Genomic DNA, 14,614 nt, shown 5'->3' with positions numbered 1-14,614 from the left:
AAATTTCTTCATTGTGCTTTTAAACAAATGAATCAATACTGTCGCCACATTTGTTTAATTTTTGGAAATATTTTGAAAATTCTACTGTCCAAGGAGCCAACCGGACTCTTCATAAATCTTTCAGAATGATTTGGCATTATTTGATATTTCTATTTTCTCTCTGATAAGAATCAGTTTATTATTTTACCTTTGACAACCAAGGAAATCAATGACCTCTCTGAAATTTCAATCAACAACTACATAATATTACCAGTTCTCATGTCACAGTATCTTAAGCCATCTAACAAATGCCTTCGAGATAAGATTGATTGATAAGAATTGCAAGTTAGAGTAATTTATCGGTTATTGACAGCAGCCAAAGAATCATTGCATCTGTAGATCATTCATTATAAGTTTTAGAACTGAAACTTCTGATTTGTCTTCAGATTCTTCAGCTGAATGACTACTGGTCTATCTTCAAATGGAGTCAAGTCTACTAAACTTAAAACGTATGTAAAAAAAAAAGAAATGTAAAATGTTTAAAGTACCAATAAAGAAAGGAAGAAGAAAATGTAGCTTTTTTCGATTTAGATTTTTTTGCTGTTTTTTGAAACTTCCAAGTCTTCTTTTTGCTCATTGCAAATAACTACCACTATATAACGGTCAAAATTTACGCCACAGTTCAACGAACTGTTATTTCACATCTAATCGCAAAAATTTTGACCTTATCATTTAGATAATTCCAAAATCCACTAGTTGTCGATGCACAACAAAACAATTAAAATGCATAGACCTTGAGTGATTAGTTATCTGATCATCTCTATCGGCTGTTGCTCCCAAATTGTTGTTTCAATCGATGATTAAGATAACAAGACAAAATATATAAGTTTCGCCTGATCCCCAAATCTGCCAGTTACTAAACAATTATGTTATCGATAAGATTTTGTATTGTTTTCGTCGCAATCCCACTGTGCGCGACCGCTCAAAACCCAATTTTGGTCCAGTACTATCAAAGTCATGTCGCCCAAATTAGGGAATCTTTGAGAGTAGAGAACATCTCTCAAGACTGTTCCAGACAGATTGATCTTTATGTGACGGGGCTAGAAAATCGGGAGTTCTGGGCATGGCAAAGTAAGTACTGCGAGGCGAAAGTCAAAATGATTTAAAAATTGATTGTAGTGTTCGATGCCAACAGCAAATTCCCTTCAGGACTCTTGGCTGGGAACTTCTACGATTTGGGAAATTTTGACGAGTGCTTGAATGTCACTTCTGCTGAAGTGTTGGGTAAATATTGTTTGGGGACAATTCCAGTAGATCCCAACGGATTAGCAACAGCGAAATTGGTAAGTCTAGAAATTTCAGATTTTTGTAAATTAAAATTGTCAGGGGTTGACCAAAGGTGGACAACTACGAATGTTAGGCAACGACCCTCAGTTCTCCGGTCTTCATTTTGCCGCGTGCATTCCTCACAAATGCACCGTCGAAGACGCCACAAAAACCTATCTCCTCACAACTTTTGACGAGAAGTACTGTTACAGCAAAGAGACGCAACCAAAACTAGACGCTGGAGCAATTGCAACCATGTAACATTCCCAACTGTAGGTTTTGTGGTTTAACTGAAAAAATACTTTTAGAACCATCTTGAGCGTCTTTCTTCTCATTGTGATCCTCTCGACGAGTTACGATCTCTACCTCTACTACAAGGGATACAGTGAGTATAAGTTATTAGCAAAATAGAATGACCATTTGTTTGGTGTGAAGGACCAGGCAGTGACATTACCGTGGCGTTCTCGTTCTTCACCAATGGGAGGAAACTGATCAAGTCCACGACAAATCCAGAACAACTGCTGTGTCTCAATGGAATGAAGGCTATAAGTATGATGTGGATAGTGATGGCACATGAATATGTCAACGGGTCTTGGGGAGCGGTGGCCAATTATTTAATAATTTCTGAGGTGAATTGTGAAAAACAATTTTTGATTGTTGTAAACGTTTTCGTTTTTTAGTTTATCCAAGAAAGAGCTAACATGTTTGTGGTTGGAGCAACGATTGCTGTCGACACTTTCTTTGTAATTGGGGGGTTGGTCACTGTGTATACTTTTCTCAAAGCTACCGACAAAGGAGTCAAGTTTAATATTGTGTTGTACTACGTACACAGATACTTGCGGTGAGTCAATTTGGTACTACAAAATAATGAAATGAGAAAAATTGATGGGAATTTAGATTTAGGAAAAGAATTTATTGGTTGTGGCATGTTGAGGCAAAATACTAGAGTAGTCGTACCGGTACTGCCCACTTTACGACGATTTCTAAATGTAAATTATTTGAAAAAGAAACAGAGTGAAGATGTATTTGTTGTAATGCAAAGAGATGATAACTATCAGCAAATCAATTTTAGAAAACTTCTTGCCAAAGGGTACCACCAAAGGTTTTATTAAACAGACGTTTGTAGCAAAAAGTGTTCAATGAAAGAAATATTTTTAGCATAAGAGGAACATTTAATCAACGAAATCAATGTCAGAAAATTTCTGATTGGTACCACCACTGTAATTAAAATTTTGATAATATTGAACATCTTCTTAAGAGCAACTCAAGCAGCACATGTTACTAAATCAAAACTACTTCCATATATAGTCGGCACATTAAAGATATTCTGGAATAGATTCTGAAAAACAAAAAATTAGCTCGAGTGGAAAGTAGAAGATATAGTATAAAAAAGAGGACACGATTCGTGGATTCAAGTAATTCCAAATAATATAGACACTTTCAGAAGAACCTTGTTTTATTGTTATTATAATTAATGTCAGGCAATGTTGAATGAAGTGTTTTGCTCGTTTCATTTATCGGTTCTTTCAGCGGTACGACCACGAAGGATTCTGGTATAAAGACATTTCAACCTATTCAAAATTTTGCAGAGAATCAGAAAGTGCTCTCTAGTCTATATTATTACATTCTCTCTAATCTGATGACGAAAACTAGAGAAGAATAAGTTTTCTTTTCTTTCAGTTTAACTCCAGCTGTGGCAATCGTCATACTAATCCATGCCACTTTATTGAAACATTTGGGCGATGGGCCTTTATGGAGTTCAATCGACGACCATTTGGTGGAATCATGTCGAAAACATTGGTGGGCTGCTTTACTCTACATCCAAAACTATGTCCACGACGAACAAGCGGTTAGTACCTAGAAAAACTAAGACCAGATGGTACCAAAATTGCTACTACTGTTACTATATTTACTGGATTAAATTTTACCATTACTGGTATACTCACCCGGTACTACCATTAATTTAATTTTAGTGTGTGCCGCAAACCTGGTACTTATCTATCGACATGCAACTATTCATTTTGTCACCTTTAATTCTCTTACCTCTGAAGCGGAAACCAAAATGGACTCTAATAGGATTGGTGGTACTTGTAATTGCCGGAATTGTGGTACCATTTGCAGTGGCGTTTCACCAAGAATTGACTGCATTTTTATTTGGGGACAAGTGAGTTTAGTTCTTGCAAATGTATCAACATCCGATTTGGATTCGATAATTAGAAATTAGAATAAATCATCAAGATTTTATCAAATATGAAAAGTTTGAATTCAATTATTTAAACAATTACTATTTCGTTTATTAATTGCAGTCAACTTCCTTATACTTATTTTAAATTTTTTGTTCTCAGAGATAATGTAGAAAAGTATATGTTTTCGTACTATGAACAAACTTATGGAAGATTTGGAGCTTACGTGATTGGCATGATTCTTGGATATTTGATATATAAATTTAAGAAGAATGATGTTGAAATTAAATTTAAGTGGGTAAGTCAAAATATGTGGTACTTTAAACAAGACATTTAGCTCTTAAGGTTATAAAAATACGTTTGAAATACAGGGTGTTTTTGAAATGCGTACACAAATTTTAACCACGAGCTACTGGCTTCATGTAGAACTCGGAAAAAATATCTAAAAAATTATATGTCAAAAAATAAAATGACATTTATTTTTTGAGCAATAATTGTTTTAATTGCTTTTAGTCTTCTACGTTGTCAAACAACCTCGTAGGTAAAATTTCGGCACATTTTAAAAATACACCCTGTATATTATATTTTATAAAACGTACACCAATGCGGTTTCCTTGTTTTAAATCATATTTCCTATAGTTTACTTCGCATTGGCCTACATTTTATAAAACATGATATACAGGGTGTATTTTTAAAATGTGCCGAAATTTTACCTACGAGGTTGTGGGACAACGTAGAAAATTAAAAGCAATTTAAAAAAATTGTAGCTCAAAAAATAAATGAGATATTTTTTCCGAGTTCTACATGAAGCCAGTAGCTCGTGATTAAAATTTGTGCACGCATTTCAAGAACAGCCTGTATTGTTCGTTGTTTCAAATTACTAGAATATTTTTAATGGAGCATTTCGCTTTTTATTAAGTTATTAACTTATTTTCTAGCTAAAATCACAGACACAGAAACACTGTTTGTTTTAATGATTGTAATAATAATGGCTTTTATATCTATATGCTTTAGATACAAAATAATTGATATTTATTTTGTTATCTATTATGTGATTTATCCATTTCGTAACAGATGCCACATAATTGACAATCCTTACAAATTCTATTTTTTTTAATTCTTTATGAAATGAAATAATTAAAAATTTGCATGATTTTATATTTGTAAAGTAAAAACACAGTTCCGATTCTGAACACCTGCATTGTTTTGAATTTACTAAAATTGCTTTTTTCACAAATAAACGAGAACAAAGCGTATTTATTTAACGAAAATTATGCTTTCTAAAATTTCATCGTAGGATGATTCTCTAAATCAACACACTTTATTAATCTCTTTGTACCAAATACACTAAATCTGACGCGCGTTTCGACAGCAATGACGCAAAAACGCGCGTCAACTTTAGTTCAATTGAAAAGTATATTTGGTGTAAGAAAATCAATAAAGTGTTATTAGACTTCTTGTTTCTTTTCTTCTTTTCTTAAATTAACCGTGTTGATCCTTACTGTTTCGCCTCCGCTCCCATTAACTCCAAACCCCGTTGTAAATATCTGTTTTTTTTTTTTTTAGTTTACCACATTATCGCTGTGGATAATTTGTCTAGCCGGTGGTTTGGCTTGCGTTTATGCAGGACACGGCACGATGGTCTCCGAATACAACAAATGGTCTCATTCGTTATATATTGCCTTTAATCGACCGGCGTGGGCTTTGGCCATTAGCGGTATAATTTTTTTATGCGTCGCCGGTTACGGGGGTGAGATAACTGGAGTCGTTTCTATGTAAATGTTGGTTACTTTGCACTTTCCAGGACCCGTTAATGTCTTCTTGTCGGCGCCCGTATTTCAGTTCTTGTCCAAAATTTCTTATGCAATTTACTTGGTGCACTACGAGCTGATTCTTGTCAGGGCTGCTTCCTACAAAACCGAAATTATGATCGAACACTTCTACGTGGTAAGTTAGCGAATATCTATTCTTAATTACCTAATTAATTAGTTCATTAGTCTGTTCAGATTTAATAATTAAAATATGTTTTTTCAGTTTTTCAATTTCTGGGGTGATTTCATGTTTAGCGTGGCGTTAGCTATATTACTGTGTTTAACCTTTGAATCTCCAATGATCACGATAGAGAAATTACTTTTTAATAGAGGTAGGTGTAGCGCTTGAAAAAAAAATACATTCTATTAACTTATTACTTATTTTAGCCACAAAACCACCAAACAAAACCAAAACAGCAGCCAGTGCTTAGAGAGTTTTTTTCAAAAAATAACAAATAGGCTAATAATATAATTATACTCATCAAGAAACATTGTACCTGGAGCTTCTATTAAGGCAGCGTTTAAATATAAATTACTATTTTAATTTAACAGTTAAATAACATTGAAAAAATATTTTATATACAATTATGTACAGTGTAATAAAAACGATACAAGAATACTGTTTCTTTGTTGATCTTTAAAACACCACCAAAATTTCCTTACATTTTCCAATTTGATTTAAAATATGCATGTTTTATTTATTATTTACTCGATGGATCAGTTCCAAATTGAAAATAAATATCACTTTAGAGGCTAGAATAGGTAGTTGATTTGAAAACAAATATTTTGTATATCGATACAAAAAAAAATTATCTCATGAATAATGTTTGTAATTTATTTAATTCAGTATTATTTATATGAATTAATTAACGATTCCCATTGAAATATATATTTTTTTAATTGATTAGAGGACAGAATAAAGTACAGCAATGAACTGTCCCAACCGTTCCAACCCTCCTAAAAGTATTAGTACGTTATAATATAACAGCGTGCATAAGTCGTTCCAAATATCGTTTCCTACTACTATAATATTGTTCTAAATTTTAAAGAAAATGATGTGCATGATTTAATTTTAATATCGACCTCATGTACAATATCATTTACTGAAAGATTTATACCGATAACTGAAATATTGCCTGATTTCAGTTTCAAACTTAATTTTTTAAAAAGACTTGTTTTAATAAAACAGCGTTGTGAACTTCTGTCCAGCAATACGAGGCAAGTATGTGGTTGATTAAAATAATGTTTGTCGTATATATAGCAATTGCTGTTGATAAAGTGCGTCTATCGATATTTTGAAACGACTTTTTAAACACTAGTTAACATTTTGGGTCGTTTATGATGGTCTCATTACTAGGGCATTATTTACCTACCCTGTAACAAAAACTCGATGGTATCTGCGGATTATTGAGGATCGGTTACTCACTACTTTTACGACAATCTTTGTTAGCCGGCAATAAACCACTGAAGGAAACAAAAGGTCGTTTTAAAATATCGATAGACGCACTTTAACAAGCCCGATATATCGCGAGTTTTAAAAAATTGTTTACAACAATGTCTTCAGATCGAATGAGTAGTGCTGTTGGTTTTTGTTGTGAATAAGGTATTGAGTTTTTTGTTACAAATATTGCATGTCGCCCATATACAATTTTCAGTGGTGTGACCACCTTTTAAACAATTGAAACATAAATTATGTCTTTTTGGCTTGGGCTAATCTTTGGTTAGATGCCATAAACAGAAAATCTTTGCACCGATATCATTTGTGCTGCTCTTTGCAAATGATGCATGAATTACTGTTGTCAGTTTGTTTTGTTGTTGATATGTTTGATGAATAATTGGATATTTTATGAGGTTTGAAAATCCAATTTACATTAAATTGTTTATTGTAATTTGAATCGATTTCTAATCATTCAAGGGTTTGGCAGCGTTGTGTCAAGAAATCTGTAAAGTCCTTGATTGTTGGTGGTTTAGTTGAAAAATAGTAGGTATATTATTCAATGAGCGGATAACGATAGCTATTATTCGTGAGGACGATTTTGTGTCACGAGCCGCAAGCGAGTGACGCAATTCATTCGAGCGAGTAATAGATATTATCCGCGAAAAGTATACTATTCTTTTTCTACGACTATGAAGATCAATTGATAAATAAGTTTCATTATTAGACAAACTGAAACTGACGTCTTACAATTATTACTTTGCATAGTTGATACCATTGCATTAAAATTTTGCGATTGGACTTCATAAACTAGTTGCTATGATATTTGCAGTGAGTTTTGACGGGCCGTGGGTAATGAATGCTGTTATCTAATAAAAAATTGTTTAAAAATTACAATATTATCCAATAGAAGTAGAAAAACATATTTTCGTACTTACCTAAATTGTTTTCATTGACTTTCCGCACAAACGTTCTTTTATTTCTTCAATATTAGTTTTATTATCTTAAAATTCTAAAAATGAGGGAAATCTTTCCTTTCGAAATTTCGAAACTATTCTATTGTATTTAATTTGCAGTTCTTTTAGTGTTTATTCATTTGCCATTTTTTTTTTTAATTTGGAAAAGGTTGAATATTAGTGGTATAAATGGAAGCAATGATTATACGAGCAAATGCAGGATAGGTAGAAATTTGAACTAGTCCACTAACCTGATATTTCTGATGATGGACGGTGGAGTGGACCCCTTTTTGTTCTTGTTTACTTGAAAGTGGATTGACGATTTTCTGACGTGCTATGCTCGTGATGACGATGATCGATCCTGACGATCTTCTGACGTGGTATGCCCGTGATGGAGATAATGTATCAAGCTTGAAGGAGCAAATTGTGTTTCTTGTTCATTTCAAAACATAATACAGGATTTTGTGAAATCTCCGAAACCGTTGTCTAGTCAATAATGCACAATAATACAAAACTGCACAACTTGGTATAACAATTTAATTAACTAATAATAACTATGTACAAAATTGATGAACTTTGATGAACAGCTATTGTCGGCTTATACATAAAAGGGTGGAGGAGGAACCAACCCTCAGACGCAAAGTCCAGGTGGGACGTAACACTGGTAGAAGTGTTGGATTTTCTCATGGGCTGTGACCTTAGAAATATCTGCGCGAAGGCGGAGCGATAAACCAGTGAAAAATCTGTAAATGAAAACTGAAAACATCGACTACTTTACATGCAAATAGACGAGAGAAAGAGATAACACTAACGTAACTACTTGAGACAGATATTCATCGTTTACGCAGATATGACTCATGGCCCATGAGAAAATCCTCTATGTATAATCTACACACGTCTAAAAAAAGTATAATTGATTTCTTTAAACAAAAATATATTAATTGTTATATAAAGATACTAAAGAAGAATTCGTTATTTTTCAAGTTTTTTGAACCCAAATTTTAACACGGCTTCACCTTCATTTTAATTAACTTTATATATTACATATTAAAAATGTCAACTTATTTTACTAGTTGCAGAGTCTCGAACATTTTTTTATTTTTTTTTTAAATTTTGGAATCGACTATAGCCTAACTAACTTTTATTTAAAGATTGACAATGAGAATAACTATTATTTATGTGCTACTTAAACCTAGAGCACATCTTGATTTCAATATATATTTTCAAATATATTTGGAAGAGCGAAATCAACATTATATTATTTCATGTGAAGATTTTTTACTTAGTGTCAACAACAATTTTCGGAATTGCGAAACCTGCTATAACCGCTTTTACTGACAACGTATCAGTGATAATGGTGACAATGGTGTCTGATATTTTCCATTAACAATGATTCATATACTACTACCGACCCACTTAAAAAGAAGTCTTTTACTAAATCTTTCTGTATACAATAAAAACAAAAACAAAAAATTCTATTTACCCCATTTTGAACTGCATCCACACATTTCAGAAACAATTTCCACTTCTTACATATTTCCACATGAAATTCTTAATCGTTTAATATTTTTTGACTAATGTAGATTTTTTATTAAACGAATTGAATTTTCCATTACGCAGTCAATATCGTCTGTAATTATTTTCATAAATGCCAAGTGCGATAATAATCTAAACAACAAGTACAAATTTTTCCACTTCTTAATATTGCGCAAATAAATATTTTGCCCTGACCCTGTTAACAGTGCTTATGTAATGCTGAAAAAAATGTGTAAATGTCCACAGGCTACTTGACCGAGTGAAATCTAATGTCATTTGAAGCATTTCTCACGATTTATTTAACAATAATTACACGAAATATATAATAATTAAATTATCTCTATTAAAAAAAACCTCTAAAAAACGAAATTATTACCGAATATTTAACTGATGCCACTGTGGTGTAGCACGAATCGCCCACATGCACAGATGACAGATGTCAAAATCAAAAATAGCAAGATGGCCGTTCAACGTTAATAAGTAAACTTTAGACTTGCGTAGATTTTACTAATATTATTGAACCTTCAAGTACTAATAATGTTGCAACAAGAGAACTAGGAATTATTACTGGTGCCTTAAAATTTGAAAATTGTAATTTTAATGTACTTAACTGCAGAAAAAGCAAAATAAAATAAGTGAGTTCATGTCCGACTTTTTTTTTGTGATCCGCTTGAAGATAAAATAGTATACTCGTTATCATTTAGTGTAGAAAGTCTTTTTGTGCTTCGCCCAGTTGTCGACTTCAATCTCTGGGCTTAGCACAAAAAGACTCACTTCTACTCTTAATGATATAATCTGCTATTGTTTAGGGCGGCTCCTTCGGCAAATCAAGTAAAACCAAGTAAAACCAAGTAAAATTGCTGTCACTTTGAAAAAAATATCAAAGTTGCCAATATTTATTCAAAAGTACCTGATTAATATTCTAGCTATGTTGTACTTTCCTTTTGAACAAAAATTGGAAAAATAAAACTTTTATTTTTTCGAGATAAAGCTGTTTTTTCAAGAAATGTCTTTTCATTTATATTTTAATATTTTACATAATCATCCTCACCATATTTCAAAATTAATGTCAACCATTTATATTTTTTATTTGAAGAAAACATGATGAAAAGTTTGAACCTGCAGACCCATATATCTTTGTAAAGACCCCCCTATATTTTTTATTTTATTTTTTCGAGATTCCTGAGATTTTTCCCTACAAGACCCCGACTTGGAATACGCTAATTTTGCGACACCCTGTGTATTCTAGTTCATTTCTGTTGTCCTCCATTTTACTTCATACAAAACTTATCTTATATTTCCCCACAACTATCATTACATTACAGTATTTTTCAATTTTTTTTGTCACTCTATTTTCCAAATAATCGAACAATTTTTCATAATTTGGCTTTACCACACCTCTCCATAATCAAAGATAATTCGCATTGTCTTCAATAATGAATCAACAAAAATAATTAAACCCCATGACACATGTACCACTAAAGATGTATCTATACCAAAATAATTTTAAAACAATAGAATTGCGGTCGTGTACAATATTTCGCGAATTTTTCCTAGACAAAAGACGCAAGAACTGATAATAGTGAAGTTGATTGTTTACTTCTCCTAACATTGCGACACAAACCTTATCAAATACGTAATTATAATTTATTTAAAAAAGAACTCAAAGTAAGTACCCACCTGCTGAATGATTATTAAAATTTATAACTGTCAAAATTAATATTCCTAACTATCTACGAAGATGTGAAAGTTGTTTTTTCTTAAATTAGTTAATAAAATGGGTTGTTACGAGTAGGTTACGTAAGTTACTCGGAAGAGAAGTTCAAGGAAAGATCTAGAACAATTCGCTAGTCCGATTACACTTATTTACTTACTTAGGAACTACTTATGTACATCAAATGTTCAGTAAAAAATTTGTTAACAAATTGCTAATTTTTTTGGTCTTCGTGTGACAATTTTAAGACTCTACAACAAGCAACTTGTCATGTGGGGTGAGCCTCCAGACGACGCTCTCATTTTGAGTATTTCAGTAACCTTCCATATGATGACATAATTCCAATAATAGAATAATTAAGCCATCAATTCGCCAATAATGGGGAGTCAAACACAATTCAGTACAACGCCTTTCTAATACGAAAACACCTTAAAAGCCATACTATCAATCTCGAGCGAACAATACAACCCCATTTTCCCTTAAAAGATGCGGCGCTCGATAAGTGGATACTTGACCACAAGTTGGGGAGTATATTGCGAAAGGGAAAAATGATTTCTGCGGCTCGATCCGTTCGAATCTTCGATCTTTCCACCGTTGTTATCAATCAAAATAATGTGACTAATTAAAACGATCACCAGACAGGATAAAAGTACCGGTTTGTAATCATCACAACAGCAAAGTTAATTTTCGACGAATCGAGGAACAAAGATGACAATCAAGTACTACAGACGTAATAGTAAAGTCGCCAGAACGGTTTCAAGAGTTCATTCTGTGTAATTGTTTATCGTTTCGTTTTATCAACTGTATAAATATCACTCACCCACTTATAGATTCACTTCGAATCAGACAGTGCAAGACAAGAAAATGAAGCTTAGCAAGTGCGTGTTGGTAGTTCTCTTCGTGATTCAAAAAGTAGCTTGTCAAGTCTCTTACCAAGAGATTTTGAATGGAATTAGTGTTGAAACCACACAGCAACTCTCCCCGCAATGTCAACAAGATCTCAATCGTACCACGGTACTAACCTCTTTGTATTGGCTAAGTGAGTATTTTTGGAATCAATGAGGAAACAATCTTATTTTTCGTTTGTCAGTGGTGGATTCTAGCTCAAGAATACCGTCTGGAGTCGCAAGAGGGAATGTAGTACCCATGGGAAACTACGACGAGTGCTTGGGGATAGAAGAAGTACCAACAAAATTTTGCAAAGCAGCTCTGCAATTTAACTTACCTAGTGATGTTCCAAAACTAAAAAGAATTGTGAGTTTGTTGTTTGTGCGACGGCAAGAAGTACCTAATCGTGTTTTTGTAGAATACTGAGGCCGTCGGGGTTGCTCAAAAATCTGAGGCTGTCAGCATCGGTGTGTACTACTGCGTACTGAAATCTTGCAGTACTGAAGACTTGGACATCATTTTCAACGGATTCGTCAAGTTTGATGACGGACAGTGTTGGTCCAGCGATTCGGGACCTGCTCTAGATGCTGCGGCAATCATAGCAATGTGAGTACCTAATTGCTTGTTCTGTTCTCAATTTGAATCCATTTTTTCAGTACTATTTTTGCACTATTTGGTGCAATCACTCTAGTGTCAACTCTTTATGACATCTATCTCAACTACCGTGACTTGAGTAAGTGTGGTACCCTCTTACTAAGCCATACCTCTACTTATTTACATTTTAGATCCACGCTTTCCAGTCGAGATTGCCTTCTCGATGTACACCAATGGTAAAAAATTGTTTCGTCTGGGCAACTCCCAACAACTCGAGTGCCTAAACGGAATCAAAGCTCTGAGCATGCTCTGGGTAGTACTGGGACACGTCTACATGGCTTACGTTTTTGTCCCTTTGGACAACTACGTAGACGTCTACAACGTGAGTCTCTCACACTCTCGACTAGTACTCTTCTAACTTACCTTTCCAGTGGCTCGACTCTACTTACAGTCAATACATAGCTGGCGCTACAGTTTCCGTGGACACTTTCCTCGTAATTGGAGGCTTCTTAACAATTTACACTTTCCAAGCCACCATGGACAAGGGTGTGAAATTCAACGTACCTCTCTACTACTTCCACCGCTACTTGAGACTTACCCCAGCTCTAGCCGCAATGCTGCTAGCCCACGCAGCTCTCTTCAACTACTTCGGGTCCGGACCTCTGTGGCAAAACACTGACGCGTACTTATCGAAAGCTTGCAGAAAGTACTGGTGGTCTACTTTGCTCTACGTTCAAAACTATGCCAACCCTGATGGCACTGTAAGTACTGCAGAGTACCCAACCATCAGTTTTTATTTTTCGGGTTCTAGTGCATTCCGCAAAGTTGGTACCTCTCCGTAGACATGCAACTGTTCCTAGTATCTCCTATAATTCTGGTACTGATGCGTCAATGGCCAATTTGGGGGTACATCCTTTTGACTATCTTGTCGGTACTATCAATGGTCGCGAGCTTCTTGATTGGATGGTTCTTTGAACTTGATGGGCAATTGTCTGGAAACATCAGTGGCAATATTACGGACTACATGGAGTACTACTATATGCCCACGCACACCAGGATGGTACCGTACTTGATTGGTGTGATGCTTGGTTATGCCATTTACAAGATGAAGACTTCTGGGAAAAAACCTAAGATTAACACTGTAGGGAGATACTGAACTAGTGAAGGTTCAAAATTTTTATACAATCTTTGTTGTAGATTTTGGTCATTTTCGGATGGATTCTCTCTCTAGGTGTTATGGCGGCTTGCATCTATGGTGGCCACACTCTACAGTTCACACAATACGACAAGCTGGCTAATTCATTTTACATTTCTTTGATGCGACCAGCTTGGGCAATTGCCATCTGTTGGGTCATCTTCGCTTGTGTAACAGACCATGGAGGTGAGTTTTCCACTTATCTACTCGAATCATATTTCTAATTGATTTTTGTAGGTCCAATCAATCAGTTTCTCTCATTACCTATTTTCCAAATCTTATCCAGATTATCTTATAGTATTTATTTAGTGCACTATTCGTTTATCTTTATGAACAACTTCTACACAAGGTCACCTCTACATTTTACTGATTACAATGCGGTAAGTTCTTCTTTCCACCCAAGTACAAAAAAATAAAAAACATTTTTTTCTTTCAGTTCCATAAATTTTGGGGTGATCTCGCATTTTCTCTAGCGATAGCTGTTGTGTGGACTCTTGTCTTTGAATCTCCTATAATTGTCTTGGAAAAGGTGTTGCTGAAGAAGGGAGGCGAATCAAAAGGCGATAAGAAATCAGCGCTTGTATAAATTCAGTTATTTTTAAAGTGTAATTTATTCTATTTATTTATTTATTTTTATATTCGAATAAAATATATTTACCACTGAAGTATTTTCAAAGAAAACACGCGCGGTCTCCCAGCCAAATGTTAACCGCGTCCGGCGTCGCTTGGCCTTTCTACTCGAACGCCATGTATTGCTTTCAGTGCGGTAAAACCGGTATTATTACTACCAAAAAATACATAGATTAACTTTAAAGTCGTAATAAAATATTATAATAAAGGAAATTACAATTATAATCCAATAACCTTTGCAAAACTTGCAAACAACAAGACATAAATCTAAACTGACTTTATTTCGTAATTCTGATTAAATCCCTAAACTGGTCCAACTTCCCAACAACGTTGAAGAAATTATATTTTGCCCCGTCTGACCGGATCT

At 34.1% G+C, this 14,614-nt stretch overlaps 1 protein-coding gene across 1 annotated transcript; it reads left to right on the top strand.

The window, feature by feature from the left end:
• Positions 1 to 543: 543 nt before the first annotated feature.
• LOC138125640 (uncharacterized) lies at positions 544 to 14,277 on the top strand. The gene is made up of 24 exons (XM_069041072.1): positions 544 to 1,110; positions 1,159 to 1,322; positions 1,366 to 1,562; positions 1,614 to 1,690; positions 1,741 to 1,934; positions 1,986 to 2,146; positions 2,986 to 3,154; positions 3,279 to 3,469; positions 3,651 to 3,786; positions 5,055 to 5,238; positions 5,293 to 5,435; positions 5,523 to 5,631; positions 5,687 to 5,722; positions 10,036 to 10,057; positions 11,771 to 11,979; positions 12,031 to 12,194; positions 12,247 to 12,434; positions 12,485 to 12,561; positions 12,614 to 12,804; positions 12,854 to 13,183; positions 13,234 to 13,563; positions 13,620 to 13,803; positions 13,855 to 13,997; positions 14,054 to 14,277. Exons 1-24 carry the CDS (start codon positions 906 to 908, stop codon positions 14,201 to 14,203), a joined length of 3,954 nt encoding a protein of 1,317 aa, XP_068897173.1. The 5' UTR covers positions 544 to 905; the 3' UTR covers positions 14,204 to 14,277.
• The last annotated feature ends 337 nt before the right edge of the window (positions 14,278 to 14,614 follow it).

This window comes from Tenebrio molitor, chromosome 3, assembly GCF_963966145.1.
Source record: "Tenebrio molitor chromosome 3, icTenMoli1.1, whole genome shotgun sequence".
NCBI classification, from domain to species: domain Eukaryota; kingdom Metazoa; phylum Arthropoda; class Insecta; order Coleoptera; family Tenebrionidae; genus Tenebrio; species Tenebrio molitor.
Note: the sequence above shows the minus strand (reverse complement) of the source record. Positions and strands in the feature narration are given on the sequence as shown.